We start from the raw sequence: 22,506 nt of genomic DNA, 5'->3' as shown, positions 1-22,506 counted from the left end.
ATCGTAGTTATTGCTTTGGTTTTGATCGTAGTTATTGCTGAGGTAAGAACTGTGGCATTAAAAACCTAGAGGTCGATTCCAGTAGTCCAAGTTTTTGTGATTGCTTAAGTCGTTTGCAACTGATGACCCATCTTTTACACGCGAGTCTTCTTCTTGAAAATTTAAAGCAATAACAGGAATAGACCCTATCGAATACAGTTGTACATTACTCGCCCTGATAAGATTCTGCCCTCCGTAAGGTACCACGGACCAAATTCGCATGATAATACAATAAAACAGGTGATAGATATGAATGGTTGTGGAATCGAACTAGAGACCTGTTCCGCTGTCATTTAGAACTTAGAATGTCATTTCAATTCTTACACCGTTCCGGTTGAGTTTTAATATTCGATTGGGTCTATAAAACACATGATTGGCATGATTGCATCAGAAAACCGATACTTTTTGCTCCGACTCAAATCCACGTGGGATATGTTTACTACGCTGCGATAGTTTCGGGTGGTGATTGGTTTTATCGCCTGTTTTGATCGTAGCATGGAAGAAAGAGATGAGAAGGAACCACAACGACTTCGATCGGCCAAGTTTTAATCCGCTTATCTATTGACGCATGAAAAGAAAAACTATCAATGGTACTTACTTTCATGTATGATCCATTTACCGCGATCGATGCTTGGCAAAATCATTACTGAAAAAATTTATAACAAACCCATCCACGAACAAACAAACGCTACCCAGAAGTAAGATTATGGAATTTCACTGATGCTCTGAACATGTATAGTAGCTTTGTTTTGGGATCTACAGTCAAACTGTTTTCTTGATCGTGTTGTGTAGAAAATGTCCTATAAAACATCGAAAAGGTAATCAAAATCGGCCGTTTTTTTGCTGAGTTTCATCTTTAGCAAATAAGGTAAGATTTTTGTGACTTTTTCGATGAAAAATAGATGTAAAATGTTCTTAAATAATGCACAATGTTCCGGTTGAGTCCGGTACATAAAACCTGTTTAATTTAATAGTTTATATGTGTATAATCGTAACTAGCTAACTCGTTTCAGTGCCAAAGACTGCCAACTCTGAGAAAAAAGTCATCAAAGTTCGGAAAAATTGGGCAAAATGGAAGAAAAAGATGTAGGCCATCAATGACCGATGATCACGTCACCAGAGAAAATCCTATAGGGTGCTTGCACGGAAGGTCATTAGTTCAAATCGTCCTTCACACACGCTCCAGAAGACATGCAAATACATGGAATACAATACCAATCACCTATTTAACGCGGGGTATTGATCAAAGTAAATCCTCATGAATAACAATGTCTACTAAATGTCGGTAAAGGGAGTGGACAAAGTGAATGCGTTCGTTGTGGTTCCTTCTTATCTCTTTCTTCCATGATCGTAGCTAGTGGATGAGGTAAAAACTCCATTGTACCATTGTTAATTCCAGTAGTCCATTTACAAATTTTTGTTCTTGTCTATCCTACACCTCTCGCCTTTGTCTAAAATGACCCGTGTTTGTTTTAAAAACAACCATGGTACACAGTATATTATGGTTGAAAGTAGGCATCTAGTATTACATCAATTTAGCATAGACAAGGTGTTGTATTGCTATGTACTGACCGAATAGGAATTCAAGCACCGTAATGGGTCTTGTTAAGATGCCAAAGTAGGAACCAAGGGTCGTTTTGTAACGCAAAGTTGCCAGAGTATTTATGAGAGTAGAGAGTGAGGCCCACCAAATATATTTAGAAATGTAAATGTTAGTGTTAACAGATTGTAACATGATGCTAACGAGGTAATTGGACGAACGGAAGAAATGGAGAATACAAAGGCCTTGCTTGGGTATTAAGTAAAACTTGTACAAATAAAACTTTAAATCTGTATTGCAATTATTGGATTGCTCTCGTATTTTATGTCGTCCAACCTCAGGCATGTACTTTTGCGCACCTGTATGACAAACATGTTTCTGATGTTCTGCATGTTATTCGACTATCTAGTAAGGGGCTGTGCAATAATTATTTTCCCCGGGGGTAAAATTTCGAACGGCCCGCCAAAATCGCTTGCCCCCCCCGGCCTGCCAAAATCGCTTGCCCCCCTCCTCTCGGCCCGCCATAAAATCTTTGCCCCCCCCCCTTAAACATGCCAAATTTTTGGGATCCCAATTTTAAAACCTTAAATGGTCTAGATATATGTTGCGAGCGTAGCGAACAGGAAAATTTGCATATTAAAGCGTTTCCGTACTGTTTTCCTAAGCCTTTTAGAGCGTTTTTATTTAAAAGGCGCCCCATGAATGAGTTAAAAAAATCGCTTGCCCCCCCCTCTCGGTTGGCCAAAAATTGCTCCCCCCCCCCTTTCGGCTCGCCAAAAATGTATTGCCCCCTCCCACAATTTTACCCTCCCCAGGGCTCATAATTATCGCACAGCCCCTAATGATTGTTTCTTGGTCGTAGCTATTGCGGAGGTAATAACTGCGGGCCCACATGGTCCCAATAAACAACTTTACATATGTGATGCGATCAAGCAAAATCAGTCGGAACTCGCAAATATTGATTTTGAGATATAGCCAAACAAAGGCAACATTTCCTTTTGTTTCCTCTTGTTTTCGAAACTCTTTAATTGCTCATATCTTTGGAACTGGTTGTTCGATTGCAATTGGGTTTTCTGCAAAATACAGCTGTGTAAATGCGTTTTGCTATCATGTAAGAAACTGAAAATTTATTGTTGCCGAGTTCCGACTGATTTTGCTTGATCGCATCACATATAGGTCAATTCCAGTAGTCCATTTGCAAGTTTTTTGTTACTGACTAAAGCTGTTATACCCCTCCCCTTGGCATTTGCAACTAATGTTTTACACGCAAGTCTTCCCTCTAAAGCTATAACAGGAATATAACTCATCATTGGTTCGATTGTATCTGAAAACCGATACTTATTTACTATGACGCAAATAAACATGGGTTATGCGATTGTTTTAAGTAAGGTTTGTGGTGAGTGTTTGATACCTTAGCTGCTTTAGGTTTTGCATTTTAATTTATTAAACATTAAATTTCAAATGGCCTTTAAGAAACTGTTGACTTCAAAATGTAAATTTCAGATGAAAACATTGTAGCTTACGGCTGTGTGCATTATCCTTGCCGATTTAAATGTCAGGTCAAGACTCAAGAGTGAGGCCCAAACTTGTTTTTACATATTTTGTGTTATCACCTACAAGTGTCATCTAGAGCATAATATTACACTCAAGAAATCGATCAAGTTAAAAGATATTAATATGCAGGGCAGCTAGGAAAATGAAAAAATGTATGTTTACATGTGCTGCTGAAACGAGGTTATGACCGCTTAACCGTTATAAGTGATAACTCCGCAAGCACTTTGCACAGGTAATGGTCTATTTGCGTCCCTATGGAGAGGCCCGACCAGTTAAAAGGTTATGGCATCTACTATGGCCATGCATCTTTTGTGATCTAGAAGAGATGTGATATTTGATTAATGATAAGGAATTAAATTCTTAATGGGATGTTCCTTATCTTTTCACACCTTGAAATATTCTTTCCAGGTGTGAAATGATAATACTGTACTTTATATTCATCCATCTATTCAAGAATGATATTCAATATTAATAAATGGCAATTTCCATGCCTCGGCTTGAAATGTCTGCATTTTAGCACGATGTAGCTGTAGCTCCAAACGTGACCTTCAAATGCAAGGAAAATATTTTCAGATTTCCCTTGAACCAAAAGTAATGAAAAGAGCGACCATCCTTCGTATAATACAATACATGTTCATGGCCATAATAAACACTGCGCGACTTGCACGTGAGTTTTCTTAGCCCGTAGCGTAGAATTAGCCAATTTTGATCGCATGATGCCATAGGCCCCTGGTTTCAGATTATTGTGTAAGCCGCATCCTCCATAGCGCCGCGAGTGAATACTGATTTCCGATCTTTCCACAAGAACAATATGTGAACCAACTGATGACTTCCTTAAAAGATCACGCACTTCGGCAAGATGCGGTGGGCAAAAAGAAATAATTACCAGGTATGTTTACAAGATAACGTCTGTCTGGTCAATCGCTAATTTTCTAATACTATACAAACACTGCTACTACTTCGAGTAATTGCGGAGCACTAATCATTTTGTCATTTGTTCGGGAAAACATGTCCTAACCTTACGATGTTTCCTTAGCTTTTGTTGTATTATATTGGGGCAAATAGGTGAATTTAATATAAGATTGGTTTTTTTAAAATATTTTATGATAAGAGTTTATGAATATGGTTCAGTATTAAGTCTTAACGTTTTTTATGCATAAAAATCACTTATTTACAAATCGGCAGATACACGATGTTGTTTAATCAGAATTGGTTTGGACTCAAATGTTAATTGGTTAAAAAGCACTCCAAAAAACCTCGTTGCGCAAATAAGATATGTATTTGGTTTTAATCTCTTTAGCAGAACCACGACAAGACTTTAAAAAAAAAGAAAATGCGGAATTATCATAATACGGTTAGCTTGTGAAGAATTTTTTCCATGTACTGCCTTCTCGTTTATCAAATACTCCTCTAAATTAATTATTGTAGCGACGCCACGCCATCAAAGTGTGATTTTACCTCGACCGGCCATTCAATCAACGATATATACGTTTGGTTGAGTAGAGGTTACCTTACATCGTTCGCAACGTATGCTTCTTTCATTAAATGAGGACGGTCCGATTCGAATAGTCTTGCATCATTCCAACTATTTCCGCTATCAATATTGAGATGTTTACATAAGTTGACAGGGAAAACATTCTTTCCGAGAGGCTTTTTTTCACTTATTTCAATGAGAAGCGCAATGTTGGTGTGTCCCCACAAGCAAATTCACTCCAGTAGAGGGACTTCAGCGCATGATCAGTCAAGTAGCACAAATTGGAATGACTTAATGTGATATGTTATTTCGGTTGTAAGCATTGAGTCTTAAAGAGGAAACATGAGTGAAATTTAATATAAAAAAATGAGAAAAAGTTGGTTATAGTGTACTTTAGATTACTTTAACAGTATATTATTGTTAGTAATGCAGTGTGACCTTGAAATGTGAAATGCTTGAACCAACCAGATATAAAACAGCTATTACATACTTTTAATTTTTTGTTCATAATAGAAACATTTGAAAATCACATTAATCCATTCCAATGAGTTAAAAACAAAACGTTTTTATGAACAATACATACCTCATGTTTAATATGCTTGTACTAAAAAAATGCAGAACGTTGATTGCTATTTGCATCCATTGAATGGATTAATGCTCGTAAAATGGTCAATGTTCAAAATGTCTAGAAGTATATACAAATTATTCGGTCATATGTGGTTTGGGTACTAAAATATCAAAAATTCAAGTTTGCCTGTGCACCCTGTACATCGCCTAATGTTGTAAGTGGCAGGTGTACTTTACAAACGAATGACTCCAACAATGTAACTGAGCTGAACCCAAGGATGGAAAAATAAACCCAGCAAGTCTAATATTCAGATAAGTCATGCAAAACAACTTCTGACCGCAGTCAATTCAAGCTCAAAATGTAATTATAGAACGTACTTTCTTAGATCGAAGTTAATGTGTGCGTGTTGGCATTACGTTTTTTTTTTTGTATTTCAATTTGTGTATTTCCATTTGTAACACACAAAAAAAAATATTTGGACGTTGGGTTATCATTTTCAATGAAAACATATTGAAAATGTTACACACAATGGTATTTAACTAAAGTAGTAATACATATATAGTATTAAATCTTATTAGTGAACAAATGTTGAAGACTATAATGTCCAGCAACTATTGAACTGATGATTTCCTTTTTACAGTATGCTAAAATTTAAGTTATTGCACATGGGGGATTCCGAATTGTAATAATGTTATCAAAAACAACATTTTGAAAGTGTTTGCCTACGGAAAAAATATTCATGGACGGAAAGGTTTACAATAATATCACAAAGTTAAACACAATAGACGATTTTGCTGCACAGTCTGGTGTTGTTTACCGCTTTTGCATTCAAATGTACGGGAAGACCACCCGCTGTGTCGGAGGTGACTTGCAGACTTCCTATCTACAAGCTGTTATGGCATCGCGGAGGTGATCAAGTGCGTATTTATAAATACGTATTTATAAATATAGTCAAAGCCTACTGTTTCATGCAAAGTAGCAAATTATAAGCATTAGATGCCAGGTAGTATGTAGGTGTTTAATATCAACACGATAAGGATCTAGATAGTACAACTCTTATTCTACTTATATTTAATCAGATGAAATGCATTTGTTCAAGAAGTAGAAAATAGAACAACTGTTTTGATGGGAATATACTGCTCAGTTAAGTAACTGGTAGGCAGGGAAACGAATATGTGGCGGCGACCCTTACATCCCTAAAAGGTTTATTTTTTTGAAATAGATGGATGACGTTTAGTTCTCTTTAAACGCTGCCAGTAATGAAGTAGCTAAATTGCCTGAAGGATTTGTTTGTTGAATTGTTTGCAAAATCCAGCGTGTGTTTAATCTCGCCTGTATAAATACGTGAAAGTAAATAGTATTTCTGGCGACCTTATAGGGGTTTTCAATTTTCTAAGGGTGATGGTTCTTCAAATTCAGAGTCATTTTCTGGGTAGAATAAGCATGTCTTTATTTGATGTGCATACAGGCTGTATCACAATAATTGGTACCCATTGGTTTTGGTATTTATTGAAAAGCCTGGTTGATGTTCTTCCAAATGCAACATAGATCCCTTTGGAATGGCCGGAATTAAATTAATAGTTTCTAACCCGTAGTGTCACATTAATCTGACAAACATTGGTGGATCTTATGTTGCATTTAGATGAGGCAGTCTAGTCTTGTCCATAATCACTGAAAAACTGATCGGTACCAATCATTTTGATACGGCCTGTAATCACATACATTAGTTAAATTTAGCACAATTTATAAAGATTTCTGAAAGTATGATTTGAATATGGCGTAATTGATCGCACTTTCGTTTCATTCAAACCCGTTTGGTAGGAAAGTCGTTTGTAACATCTCTAAATTCACGCTCAAATAGTATTCTACATCGCTGGTGACTCTTAGTTGGTGAACTGCATCCCCTCAAAAGGGGCGGTAGTGGTTAGTACCACTTAGGATAGGCAAAAGCCGCATTGATATCCGCGGGTACACAAAATAATAGCAATTGAAATCAAACTTGATCAAATTGTGTTAAAACCATACCAATTTATTTCCCTAGTCATAAAGATTCGGAAAATAAATAGTTTGACCAATTTCGGATGTATCGGTTTTGAGAGATTTAAAGAAATTGCCCTTTGCTCTTTTGTATTTTGTTTACAACACTATGTGGAAGTACAGCTTTGTCCCCACCCCGTGGTACCTCCCAACCTATCTAGCTCACCCACTCATAAGATCGCCTCTAATGATGTCTTACTCTATAAATGCATTAATTTACTGATTATACAAGGAGGAAAATTGGACAAGGCTTTAGATGAATAATTACTAAGTGCATGAACCTGCATGGCATTTGCAAAGTGTATTAGCTCAGTCACTACAAGTACCAAGTCTTATATTGACTGAAGTTGCATATGTAGGCTATGTACTTCAATTCATCAGGGATCATGGTGGTAGTATTGCTTTTAATGAATGATTGAATTTTGGTCAATAAATCTGGATCTTGTATTTTGGTGAAAAAAGTAATAGCTTATTTTAATAGGTTAGTAATAAATTACTGAACGCTGACAATTGATATATCAGCTCTACCATACTTTGACAACCAAATCGGGCAGGAAACAAGTGACTTATATTACGTTTAGCGAACTAAAATACTGCGGTGTACTTCTTACATTTATCTTATAAGAAATGAGTCAAGAGGCCAATAATTGGATTTATATCTGCATATGTCTGGTGGTTCGATTATTGTATTGTCGTTTGCATTAATTGTCTACATACCAAAATTAATAATTTTCAAGCAATTAAACTGCGGGTACCGAAACCGCCTTCGCCTACTTGGTTTGTTTTCAAATGTAGATGCATTGTAAGATGCATCTAAAAAGTAATTCGCGTCACATGCCGTATTTATAGGAAGTAGCCGTACTCTGTAGTATCGCTTACTCGTGCCCTGGGCTGAATAACACAATTTGACGAGATCTGATACTAAAGTCATATTTATACAATCATAAAGGAGCGAATACTAGACTACTTCGCCTGTGTGTTACCAACACTGTCTCATATTAAGTCAGGCATCTGCTTTCTCGTGTCACTATGTGATCTGAGCTGACGGAGTCATAGAATCAAAAAGCATCACTTGATCACTAAGAATCATGTAATATAGCACCCGTAGGTCTACTTTATTGACAGTGCAATCCTGACAATGCAATAACGGCACCTGTTAGTATAATGGTGACAGAAAAATTAGACCAACACCAAAAACGTCATAATTGTATATCAAAATTCTCTTTCTCACATCCTTTTGAAAGGTCAGTGAGTCGTGAGATTGATCTATTCAAGGTGCTTGGCGCGTTGACCCCATTCGCTCAATTTACCCCATCAAGATCAAGATTTGGTATCCGAAGATAGCTCATAAACTGTATTGTTTGGTTACCAGCTCTAACAAGCCACACCCATGAAGGCGCAATCACCCAAACGGACATCTACAAGCACACCCCCATCAATACCCACACACACACCCCTACAAATAATTAAACACCCTTTTAAACACTCACATAGGCTATATTGCATTTGGATTGCATTGGTTTTTTCTTAACATTAACGAGGCTTTATATGATTACTAAATATGTAATTACTTTCGTGCTACACGTATTGATTAGACATATCAAAACAGCTTTTTACACACCCTGCATAAATTCACAAGATTTCCTAAAAAAAGTGAATAACGACATTTTAAAGCATTTCAGTTTGACATTGTACTAAGAGTAATAATTGGACTCATCAATTTAGGGGGGACCTTCCAAAGTTTATCTAAATTTTCTGAAATTTTACTTGATGCATTTTTACACCAAAATTAACCAAATTAGATGTTGACCGTTTTAAAAAATCCAAACTTTTGCATTTCTTAATGATTTCTTGTACATGCAGTAGAGGAATATATTACAATTTTTGGTCTTTAAGATTACGACGATTATTGGTAAGACCAGTGTTAAGTACCAAAGAAAATAAATCAACACGCTTACAATAAGTTTTGAATTCAATATTTTGGAGATAGCGGCTAAACATTTCCGTGTTATTCTGAACTTTTATTGCTGACAGAGAAATCGCCGATTTTTTTTGTAAGGCTGAGTTTCAATGATTAACTGACATTTCCCACGAAATATACGATATACGATATTTACCTTGTTTTTGTTGTTGAACTTGTCCGGCGGACGCATCGTTGTTAAATGGTGATGAACAACGGTGAAACATGATTGAATCCTTTAATTTACAAGTCCCTAATCCGTTTATTGTATATTTGCCTACAACTAATTTTGTCAATTCGATTACATTTCAAATCTATTTACAGCCAATTATATGATTACCCATGTGCAATATACAAATGAACTGGCAATATAAATCTTCTACCTTAGGGACATGTCAGATAATTGACTTTGTATAAAACAAGCAAGAAGCAAACCGAGTGTAATAAAGACACAACCATCATACAGTTCATCGCATTGCTTATTAATGGATTTGTAATATTAGCACGGGTTTGACCAATATGTGTCATTTTAAATCAATCAGACTTTTCGTAACGTATTATTAATGCAGTTTAGTATTGCTGCACAAGACCGTGCCTGTTTAATGACTATTGAATAGTCATTCGTAACTGTGTAAAATGTTTAACTCTGTCCGTTTTTTGATATTTAAAAGCATTTGATAAAAGGAAAATCTGAAAAAAACGACAGTGCTTAATATTTATATATTTGGCTTAATATTCATAATGTGTATGCATCTTGTATGAATCCTGTCAAACAGAAGAATAATACCAGGTTTATGATGCAAAAGTTACGTTGCCTCTACACACACTGGCCACAAATATCAAAACATCGGTGAAAAAAGAAAAACGCAAACTGATTCAAGGTCATCTGATGTGCCTCTTTGTGGTCCACCTTTGTGGCTTCTGATTCTCGCAGATCTTAAAAGACAGATTTTATCAACCATTGCAAAGGCATTTTGATATTTTGTGGACTAAAGATTCTTCGTCTCTTCGTTCAAACGGATTTCCGTCTTTCAGCCATTGTAAGCACTCGAATACATGTATGATGTCAACGCAGTGGACACCATCCACCCGATTATTTATTTCATGCAAAGAACATTGCAATCTAACTCGTAATGTAAAATTAACATAAAATTAGATGAATTTAACTATTTGCAGTGCGAAACTCTTTTTCAAGGATGTTGCCATCAAAGGATTTTGGCCAGTGTGTGTAGAAAAATATTTGTTCTTAATTTTAAATAAAAGAAACATGTTTTAATTTTGCATTGATTTTCTCTTTCTACTGTATCTAAGGTTAGCAAGAAAGGCGGCAGCACAATTTTGTAGAGTCATTTCCAGTTACATGCATAACCGTTAGGATTATGTACGGTTACGTACTTATTATTGCCTACTGTTCTAAGGTTACCGCTAATTATATTCCAGCAAAAAAACGTTAAAGAGAAAATACATACATACACCCCTACACTCTAGTTGACCCGGCTGGTACTTGATCGTTATTTGAAGTGGCAAGAACATCCCATGCGAATGCATTGTACAAGAGGGACAATCCCATTGACAGTGTGATTACGCTATAGTGTTCTTTCCAGAAAAACAAACAAACAATCTGCAGTATTAGTGTACATTTAAAGGCCCATTCAGTGATTTTCTCATCCGGACTATCGTCAAAATCATCAAGTTTCAGATTTGTGTACCTTTGTCATTGTTATAGATGTGCTAACATAGCCTGCTAGTGGTTCATTTGTGTATTTGTGTATTTAAGACAAAATAAGGCATTAACATGAATACTGACAGTATATTATACAGTGTACTTCGGTTATTATATAAATGCGCTTTTATAAATACGCACGTGACCACCTCCGCGCTGCCATAACAGCTTATACACCTTTGTTTCCAATGGACATTTTATTGTGAAATGTCATTGTACAAGGAATACAAAAAAAGATTCCACATAGCCCCCGAATGAAAAGTATTTAATTATCTTTGTAATCACTCAAAAAGCATTTTGTGTGAATTTTACATCCGAACTAGAGGCTATTAATTTTTTACGAGCCTTTTTATTTTACATGTAAAGCCTATGGGAGAGGCGATTAGAAATGGACGGCAATGCTAAAAAAACCTCATTTTGGGCCATTTTAGACAATAAAATGCCAATAAAAAAAGAATAGCCTCTAGTCAGGTTGTAAAATTCACACACAATGCTACCTGAATGAGTACAAACATAATTAAATACATTTCATTCGGGGGCTATAGCAAAAACAAAAAATGTCCTATACCTTAATGGTTATAGAACAAAGGTGTATAGACAGTAAGTCTCGAAGTGACCTTCTACATAGTGAGTGGTCTTTGAATGCAAAGGCGGAACAACATGAGACTGCTGTGTAGCAAAATTGTCTATTTTGGTTCAACTTTGTGATTATATTGTAAACGTTTCCGTCGTTGAATATTTTTCCGTCGTCAAATACTTTCAAAATGTTGTTGTTGATAACATATTACAAATTCGGGATTGCAAAATGTGTATTAATTTTGCAATTCAATTAATACTTAAATTTGATGATATTTATCTACAGAGTTACTATCCCTTTCTGTATAGTGGTCAATGCATGAGGATTTGGTCACGCTTGCTGGTCTTGGTATGTCGTGCCCATGGGTCACGTGCGTATTTATAAAAGCGCAATTATAGATATAACGGAAGTACACTGATATACATCAGCTACATGTATTTGAATGGTCCCTCAACTTTGACAATACTGCTGTTTTCCTCATTTTTTGCCAAGGTTTTCCATTTCAAAAATACCTAATGACAATTTTAATGACTTATCTTTCACTTTTAGGCAATTTATAAACAATTTGAATTTTTTTTGCACTTTCGTTGGGATCACTGAAAGGGCCTTTATTTAACATATTATTACCTAACTACTGTTAAGAATATATTCCATACGGTTTCAGGTAAAAATTCAATTAAAAATTTACATAAGAAAGATTAAGAAAGGTTCTCTTGATGATAGCATGTTAAATTACTTGCAATTTCTTTCTTTGATTTGATTTGCTCGAGTTTTGACAACCCTGGATAACCCAAGAAAGTCTCTATTGAAGCTTATTTCCATTGGGGTCCATTTGAATATGCTTTCGTCTTGAATCAGACATGAAAATCCTTACAAGTACACGTAGAACATGGAACTATTTGCATGTTATTCTCAGGGTATTTTAGTAGTTCAGGTAAACGATTTTCACATTACATGGAACGGTACATAATCCTAACGGGAAATGGCTCTACAAAATTGTGTTGTCACTGTTCTTGCTATTTGTCAATAATAATAGTATAACTTTAATAATGCATTGATATCTAACATCGCCATATCAATGAATAATCAGGTGAATACTACAACCAAAAAAAATAAACAAAGAATTCGCTTAATTTGTTGTCATGTTTAATTGTAACACTTTGGGTTGGTAAACTGTTCACTCTTTCTTATTTAATATATTCAGTTTCCTCTTGTAGCGAGCAATCGTTCCGCAATCTTATTTGTTCTTGTGCAGGATGCGTATCCCCATTACCTACTTTAATTCGCTTAATGTGAAACAATAACATATATATTACAATAATTGTATGTTGTTATATCGGCCTATAACATTAATATCAAAAAGTAAATATTCCTTTAACAAAATTGCACACAAACAAAATATTACACAGATGTCTTATATAATAGATGCAATATATATGACCTCTTTACGTAAGTATGGATGTGGTAAAATAAGTACTCATTCATCTACTTCACATCATAATATAACTGCAGTGGTCATAGTATTTTACAAGTAATGGTAATGGTAAAAAATCATCCTAATTTTTGAGACTGATGTAGATTCTTGTTTAGATTTAAAATGGGCATGTAATCGGGGGTCATGTTTGTTAATTTTGACAGACTTACTTACTTACTCTTGGTGACTACTTAGTATATTGTAATATCAGGCCGTTTGCCAGGTTCGGTCATTTAAGAGAACCGGAACGTTATTATAATTGAAGACCGAATTAAAAAAGACTAGTTTGCGTCTGACGTCAGGGCAAAGGCGCGCTGTGATTGGTTGCTGACCTGCGCAGTACGGCATTTTTGGTTCAGTTGACAGGACGTCATACGCAAACTAGTCTTTTTAATTATAGCTTATTCCCTCCATCAAGTCATTGAGATTTCACAAGATATCTTTGCCTTCAGTTCTTGATTGTCGGATTATTGGTTTCCGTATTAAAATCAAAACCAGGCTTTATTAAAAGTGTTATTATAGAGACCGCTAAATATCTTGTTTGTCGCCCACATGTGACCAACAGAAACGTTGGCCTCAGTCCCAACCGGCTTTGTATCAAGACTAGTACATACGTATGAAAATTAAAAAAATGTAAAAGAATAAAGATTCCCTAAGGTGATAATTTTATGCACATATCCATATGTGGATAACACATTGTCAAAGAGCAATATCGTTTCGTGACATTCCTTCGCTACCTGAGACAACAAGTTTCTTTGAGAAATTGTCTTCGATATCTTGATAAATTAATTTCTGTACATTTGACACTTCAACAAATTACACCACTGAGCTTCAGATACGTTTTTATTAGTTCTGTTTCCCAATGTAATCAATTAATCGTCAGAATCACGATATAGAAAGTGGCGGAAAACACAATCAAAGTATAAAAAGATAAATGATGGCTTTCCTGCTTGACAACCTAAAACTTGGATTGTCGGATGAAATTGCCAGCCACGGAAAAATGCACGTCTTTATTATGGTGTTTCAATCGCATACATTAGACTGGTGCTGTAATAACTTGAAACCTCATCAATATTTACCACATTTATCAGAGGACTGACTGCTGCAAAATCAAATACCAACATTGTTGACATTAGCTAAATGTGCTGATGAAACTGTGATTTAAAGGAGCATAATATAGAGGAAGTAATGTCAATCTCATTTAACACTACCACATCTTACAAAATGATGTTCATATACTTGGATGTTAAGGGTAGACAAGTTACTGTTGGTCGAAGCAGACAAAAAATATCGATTTTCATTATGTAAATCAATATATTATTGAAAAATAACACTTAGATGTTTTGCAAAAGTTCATTCTACAAACCATATACTTTCAAACCTTGCTTGATTTATCGTTTTTAATGAGTTCTGTACGTTTATGTAAGTGTTGCAGGTGTTTCAGCCCTCCTACAACATAACTCAAGAACCACAGGACCTAGAAAACTATATCTGTGATATTTGAATTCTTCTACACACTCGCTATGAAATGAGCAATGCGATTTTTGCCAAAGCTGACTACCATTCGCAAGATGCTGTGAACTACCAAATCGCAAAACTTTAAAATAGTGTCAAACCTTAAACGAACCTGTCCGTGCATGGGGCCGTTTTATGTTTCAGTAAATTAAACTGATTGGATTTTTGTACTGTATCGACATCTCTATCGATATCTCTCTATCTCTACGTATTGATTATATCCCTGTTGTATTACGTACTGCTTATAAACATCTAAAAAAAAAGGAACTACCCCCCCCCCCCCTTAAAATAATAATGGCCATTATTCAAAAACGGGTGATTGTATTACAAATCTGTAAAATGCGTTGGAAGCAGAATTTATTTTTGCGCATTTTGACACCTTATTTGTAGCAATTATCTAAATATTAATGTCACAGCGTACATTAAAATCTTGAAATGCAACCCAATATTTTGAAAGTTACAATAAATTTCTATTGATTTGTATTCAGTATAATGGAAGGAAATCTGGACCTCACTACATTAAATTGACAAATGTTTTATTGTTTTCTGAGCTATCGTATCGCAGAAATAAATTCTGCTTCCAACGCATTTTACAGATTTGTAATACAATAGCCCGTTTTGGAATAATGGCCATTATTCAAGGGGTTAGTGAGATGTTTATATCTATTGATGTATTGAATTCTCTTGCTGTATTTCTGTATCTAACTAACGAATGAAAAAAGTTGCCGAAAAAACTCCGATCAGTCTAAACTACTCGGTTTCTCAAATCATACACACTTTAGAAAGTGTCAACCAAACATGCCAGTTACAATAACAAATCAAGACATTGAAACTGAAAATATTGTTACGCAAGTCTAAAGACCTCAGAAAGGCCCGTTGTTAACAATGTTATTCTTTGGTTTTATTTTTCTACAGACTCTTTCAAACAGATGTACACTTTAGCTGAGGAAGTAAGAATGTGAAGATACAATATCGCGTGGTTGGATCGCACCATATGGCCAGTTTGGGGTTCCATCAAGGGTTTCACCACAGCGTTATAGTGTAAATATCTCGATGACTCTGTTCGGTTGGCGTCAATAGCTAACTGCGTGTCATTCCATGGGTGTCAACAATCAATAGGTATTTCAATGTTAAGGCAAGTTGCCATTAAAACCGGTCGAACTTATCATTGCTTCTAATTGTGAAGCTCCATCGAGTTAATATACAGACTACATATATTGTAAGTTCATCGAAACACAAACAGTACTGGTATTGACAGAGACGGTTGACATTTCTCATCTGGTGAAAGTCTCTGACATCGTATTACCTGTATATTAAACAGTTTACTTTACCAGTCGTGACACTAGGATAGAACCATAAAACTTGAATATTCATCTTGATCGTTCGTTATTGTATACGAGTAGCAGAAAGCTGACACACTATTATAGGCATACTGTGGAGAAATTGAAGACGTTTGTTGAATAAGGGTCATCTTACGTTACAGCCGATATTTGTTCAGTTCTTCTACGATATTGAAAACGACACCATGTCTGATTTTCCATTAAACGATTCATACAGTACAACGGGTACTCCTGATGGGGACGATCCAAGTAAGGGGTCTATACCGACAGACCAGTTGACACAACTGATCGCACTCGCCGTTATTTTTGTAATCACCATTATCGGTAATTTTCTTGTCTATGCATATCTTTGGTTACATCGTACGGATAAAGCTCGAATCAATAGTTACGTTTGGGCTTTAGCTACAGCTGATCTACTTGTAGCTTTGTTTCCACTTCTATTCAACATTGTCATGAGTTTTCGTGATAACATATGGGTCGGGGGCGATGCGGCTTGTCGCCTTCGTATGCTAATGGAAAGTGTAGCTTTAATGGCTTCTAGTAACATAGTAGTAGCTATCGCTGTAGATAGATTTTACGCCGTTATGTTTCCACTGAAGAAAGCTCTAAATGAGCGCCATGTTATTACTATATCCTGGGTTCTAGCTCTGCTTCTGTCCGTTCCTAATCTTTACGTCTTTCGTACTTTTGACAACGACAGACAAAATGGAACAGAGAAATGCCGATCCATTTTCCGTTCCAAACCTATATTTCATCAACAGATATACATGACATACGTGACAATAGTGGTATTCATTGTCCCTTTTATCATGATATGTTTCACATACTTCTTGATTGTATTCAAACTGTTCAGTGATCAATCAATGTTCCAAAGCAGTTGGAAGAAAAGCGCTCGATGGAGAACTTTGAAGATGACCTTTGTTATTATTGTCTCCTACTTAGTATGTAATACGCCCTTCTTCGTTACTGAACTGATCATAGCGTACGCCGGAAGGACCAGCGTCAACCCGTATGCTTACTCTGTGTTCTCAGTATTTGTGACCTGTAATAGTGCAACAAACCCATTTGTTTTTTTATATTTCAACGCCTGCAAGAAAATGAAAAAACGGCAATCTGGAAATGAAACACAAACTACTATGGAAACTCAGTACACCGCACCACCTAAGGTAACCAAAGGCAAAAACGCACCAGTACGAATGTAACATAAGTTAATGTACTGATTGACTTTCTTTGCAATATTACTGAATCATACCAAAATTGGCCTTTGGTAATGGCGAGACTTTATTTATATAAACAGTGGAAATTATTTTTAAAAAGCTTCATTTTTTGTGAACTTGCTGTTGGGCAAACCATTTCTGCGATTACAATTTCCTAATTATTATGTTGCTTTTCCCCAGCTTTTGAAGTCGAAGTCAGAGATATAGGACTATGCGTTTTATACTCCTGGGCAAAGTTAATCCCTCAACTCGTCGCAGACACACTAGAGAACAACTGTGCATGTGTTTTTTTGCGTGTGTAATATTCCATAATTCGATAAAGAATAATGTTAATGTTTGTTTTTGAATTAAAGCAAGTTTTGCAAGTTACAGAAAATTACTTTGCTGCAAAACAGAGATGAGAAGAGAGGTATTACTTTTGACCAAGAGTACAATTCTTTAGTCTCAAGTAAAATTGTTTGTATGTGTGGAAATAATTTGATCGAGAGCATGGATATAAGGCGTATGCTGTGGCTAATATATCTGACACCTATAAAATGGCAAATGTGTTACCAAACTAAATCCAGCAGCATTTCAGGGCAGACCAGATCGACTACCGAGCAGAAAGCGACCACATTTGCGGTGTTCATATTCTTTACCTCTTGTAAAATTTCACGCGCGGTCCGGTTAAGTATTTTAGAACAGGTCAGATACTTGACTTTACAGTTCCGCCTAAAGTTATTGCACTGATATCTCCAGCATCTGTTGAGTCCAATTATTACTCTTAGTAAAATGTCAAGCTGAAATGTTTCAAAATGTCGTTGTCCACTTGTTCAAAAACATTGTAAATTTGTGCAGGGTATGCAAAAGGCTGTTTTGATATGTCTATTAGTAGTACGAAAGTAGTTATTCACTGTATTTAGTAATAATATGAAAGCCTCGTTAATGTTAGGAAAAAACTAACGCAATCAAAATGCAATATAGCCTATGTGAGTGCGTAGAGGGGTGTGTGTACATGTAGATAAAGGGGTGAGAGGGCAGGAGAATGTGGATGGGTGTGTGCTTGTAGAGGTTTGTGATGGGTGTGGATGTGTGCAGGTGTAGGGGATGTTGTGGATCTGAAAGTTGAATTAGAAGGGGTGTGTCAGGATGTGCATGAGTGTAATAACCTGCGCGTGTGAATCAAATAGATGGCGTGGCAGCTGTTATGGGAGTGTGAATCTAATAGTGACGTTGTTGAGAAGACGTATGTGTGGGTGGGGTGCGCGTGTTTGCGCGTTCCCGTGTGTGTTCGTGTTAATGAGCGTAACCAGTTGAGATATCCAAACGGTGGTGTGGTATTAATCTTTGTGGAGTGTGAGGGCTGTGATTGTGTAATTTGATAGTGGTGTATAAGCATTGCGTTTGCGGATATAAGATTGTGTGCCAGTAAGCATGTGCCTTAATTAGTCGATGTAAGCGTGCAATGAAAACAACCTTTTGAATTAACAGAACTGTGTGGTATTCCATGTTGGTTGCAAAGAGATCACCTACCAATCAGCTTAATTTTTTTCTCTGATAATTAAGCATCTTGATGTATTTTAACCTAGTGATATATTCAAAATGTACAACTAAGTCAGCCTTATTGCATATTTTGCTTTAAGCATGAATATTTACCCGTAAGCTTTCATTATCTCGACTTGGCACCATGTGATTAGATGTATCATTTTAATTTATATTTTCTACCGACTGGTTGGTATGATAATCATCATCCCTGATTAGATTTTAGAGGGGTATCTGATATAGATGGTACAAAATGGATAGTGGAAGTAAGTATATTCGAATAGAGCATCCGATTCCAACTCATTTTACAATCATGTTTGCATACACCCTGCGGAGATCACTCTCAAATCACTTGGGTAACATATCACAACGCGGTCATAAAAATACATTTTTTGTATGCTCCTTTAACATGAATTCAGCTGCTTTATTGGTTTTCACTGTTTCCATATCAATGTGAGTTTTAATAATGTTGATGGATGGCAATGGTGTGCGAATAAAATAAATGTATCAATGGCCCAATTTTGAATCTTAACTGCATAGAGCAAGTCATTTTTTCATGTATAATTTTAATATCCTTTGCTTTCTAATTTGAATATTACTTTGCAGAACAACTTTCGAGACAGAATCTCGTAAAGCAGATATATATTTTTCCTAATTTTGTGCCTTTGAAACGTATGTAGATATTAAAGACTATATAGAGTATAATATACTTAGTTGTTAAACGATTATCGTTGGAAATGTGAGACTAACACATGATCATTTTAAGTATGAGAGATAATTGCATACCGTAGCATTTCTAATATAATATTTAAATTAAAAAATACAGTTTTATGTGGTTGAAAAGCATATTATCATTATTACTAAAGGTGTTGAGCACACGCATCCTGTAATATCGTATAACAATAACGATGTACCAATATCATTACATACCTCCTCGTGTTGAATTCAATGTGTTGTATGTAATTCACGTTCTGCCTGCAATGTGCAATTATTTATCCTTTTGTGACAATGACGTCGTGAGATGCAGTTTCGTATTATATTTAAACGTACCACAACAATGATGATCTAGGTCAAGAAGAAAGAACTTTAAATTGACAACGGAATTACAAAAGTATTATTTGGCCTGAAGCAACGGTTTTGAATACAATAATACAGTTGTATAGGTAAGATATCTTTAGTAGTGTGAGATAAATATATATAGACATATGAGGAAATAACACAGCATATCGAATTTGTTTCAACAGTATGAAATTAAGGCGAGCCGGAGGGGGGCATGACCTAGCAGTTTTGAAACAATATTTAGTCAAATAAAGCTGACACATAAGAAGAATAGTATGGGCTATATTTAGGAAATTCCAAGGCTTGATATCAGGGATATCATTAAGAACCTCAAGATCTGTGGAAATATAAATGTAATCATTCTATTCCTTGACTTATTGCCAGTCTGGTCATAAGAAGAAATATTAAGTACACTTCAGTTTTTTAGTTAAATGTTTACAACTGGATAAATATGGGTGTTGCCATTCGACTCGCCTTAATGTCGAATAAGATTTAGTTCAATAGCTTTTGAAAGCTTACCAAATCAACTAAGGTAAAATAAAGTGCGTTGCCCTATTTGTTCATAAAACACACGAAAACATTATGCACGTATTGTGGCATAAAGTAGATTTGATAATTTTCCTGATTTCATACGAATACATTTAATTAAATGATAGATTAAGCTGTCCCAACTACTGTATTAGAGCTTTCTGCAATAACATCTTCAATATTCACAGTGTCCAACTACTCATTTTCGTCTAGGTATGCCTTATTCTTTAAAGGGCTATACAAGCCATATAGTCTTAAGCTGAATTTATACTTCATCGCTCTATGAAGAGCGATTGGAATTTGACCAAAGAGGTAGCGCGCTTTTCCCGTCACAACAAAAAGCACTCTAGCTCATTTGCTAAAGACTTATTGCTGTCGCTCAGCGATGTAGCATAAATTCAGGTTTAGCTTTGATTTATTTACTTTGTTCTAAAGATACTGTTGAAAAATGTTATGTGTACGAAAATTCGATTAATATTATTTGTGTACAAATCACAAATTTTAATGTTGATCAGTTTAAAATCAGTTTAAATATTACAGTATTCATGCTCCCCCAGAATAATATATGACATTTTTTATACATACTAACTTAATTGAAGTATTAGTATCCCGGCCCAGCACATTGAAAGTCCATTATACAAACCTAATATGCTTTTAAAACTTGACAAACATGTATACCACGAATTTACATTAATAACATCGTACCAGTCAATTACTATAACGCAGGAAGTAAGCTCAAGGCATACATTAAGTTCCTGGAATTATGCAATATAATACTTTGCTTTTTACGAAGCAGTAATGAGCGTCAAACCCATGTGTATATAACTAGCCATATTTTCTGGAAAATGCGAGGTACTAGTATGAATCACACAACAATGTTTGTTGTTGAAAGTGTTGAATATCTCTTGTTTACCCGATGGAAATCGCTCCTTAAAACTATTGAAAACTGAGCCACAAACTCAGTTGATTAAACGCAAGCCGGGCAGCTGTATGTTACAAACTTTTTCACTAGAGGAGTTCGATTGCCTTTCGGAATGTAATCCTTAATGTAATTAATGTGACAATTAAAATATACGTAGATTGTAATCTTTACGTAATAAAGAAAAAAATGCTGGGTGTTTTAGAATATTTGTGAAAGGACTGTTTTATTATCGATGTCAGTTCATGTATTTTTATTGTAAATAAAAGAGCAAAATTCTGATTTGTGTAATTATATTTTGTTGTAGTAAATCAAGCATTTTGTATGTAACAAATTATGCGCATTAATTATACTTGTCATCTTACAGGCGTATGCTGGTTTCATAATGTCATGCCCTTTGCCGCCGAGCAGCGTGACGCACTCGCATTACAGACAAACGGATACAATCAAGGCTCGTGATTGGATAATGTGTAAATATGAAAGTATGACAGGGAAATAAGGCACCATGTTTAGTTTGTTCCTATATCGCTATCGGTGCCCGCTAGGTAACGTCTAGCCTCATTTCCCTGGAAGAGGTGAGCCTCGAACCCATGCCGCACCTTGCCGCTATCATGGCTATCTAACTAAAACGTTAGTATAGTACCAATGCGCTAGACCACTCGCCCGCCGATTTTTAAGTAGCCCTCTTGAAATTTGAAGATATACATAACGTCAACATACCAGGTATAGAATTGACAATAATATCACAAGCAAAGACAGAAAACGTACCATATTTAGCTAATTTACCTTAATTATAATAGTACTATTGTTGAATTCTTAAGTGCATACAGAAGATACGAGGGGCCTCTATACATTCACAATACATTATCAATTTTGACTTCGCTGCACGTGTATGGCAAGCCAAGGGGGCCAAAAGCGAGGAACAGCTACGCGTAGCTTCTTTCTCGTTACGAGCAGCTGTTTGACCAATCAAAATAGTCAAATTTAATCACGTGGTTGGGTCGTTAGCTGCGCGTAGTATAGTTATAGGTATCCTCTTTCACAATTATTATCTTGTAATTAATTTACGGAATTAGCATAGACAACGAACGGGTAAAGGAGGCCAAATCACAACACGTGTCAAGAGAACATGTTGCTAATGCCTGGCTAAAATGACACAAAGCATATTTATTTAGTGTTTCCAAGTTTACACCGTGTTTAATAGCAAGTAACTTTATACTCGGGCTGTATTAGCGGTGCAGGGGATATGAAGGTCAAACAACAACAACTACTGATGTAAAGCGCTGTGTAAAGATATTGCAGGGAAAGCGATATCACATGCCACTGTGTAAATATGGAGAGAGTAAAATGGGTCATCATTTTTTTTGGAACGGGGGGTTCCTAAATTTACAAAAAGTCGGCGTCAATAAATTGCGGCCCTCACTATTTCGGCATCAAAATGTTATGACCCCCGACTCCCAC

At 35.8% G+C, this 22,506-nt stretch overlaps 1 protein-coding gene across 1 annotated transcript in view; it reads left to right on the top strand.

Moving 5' to 3' along the window:
• Positions 1-21,327, top strand: part of LOC140158977 (vasopressin V1a receptor-like) — a 45,890-nt gene extending 24,563 nt beyond the window's left edge. Inside the window, exon 2 of the mRNA XM_072182279.1 lies at positions 15,377-21,327. Within this exon, the coding sequence (XP_072038380.1) occupies positions 15,987-17,003 (1,017 nt within the window). The 5' untranslated portion in view covers positions 15,377-15,986 and the 3' untranslated portion in view covers positions 17,004-21,327. The remainder of the gene's footprint in view (positions 1-15,376) is intronic.
• Positions 21,328-22,506: the final 1,179 nt, after the last annotated feature.

The sequence above is a fragment of the Amphiura filiformis genome, chromosome 8, assembly GCF_039555335.1.
Source record: "Amphiura filiformis chromosome 8, Afil_fr2py, whole genome shotgun sequence".
NCBI classification, from domain to species: domain Eukaryota; kingdom Metazoa; phylum Echinodermata; class Ophiuroidea; order Amphilepidida; family Amphiuridae; genus Amphiura; species Amphiura filiformis.
This window is presented reverse-complemented; position numbering and strand designations above follow the sequence as displayed.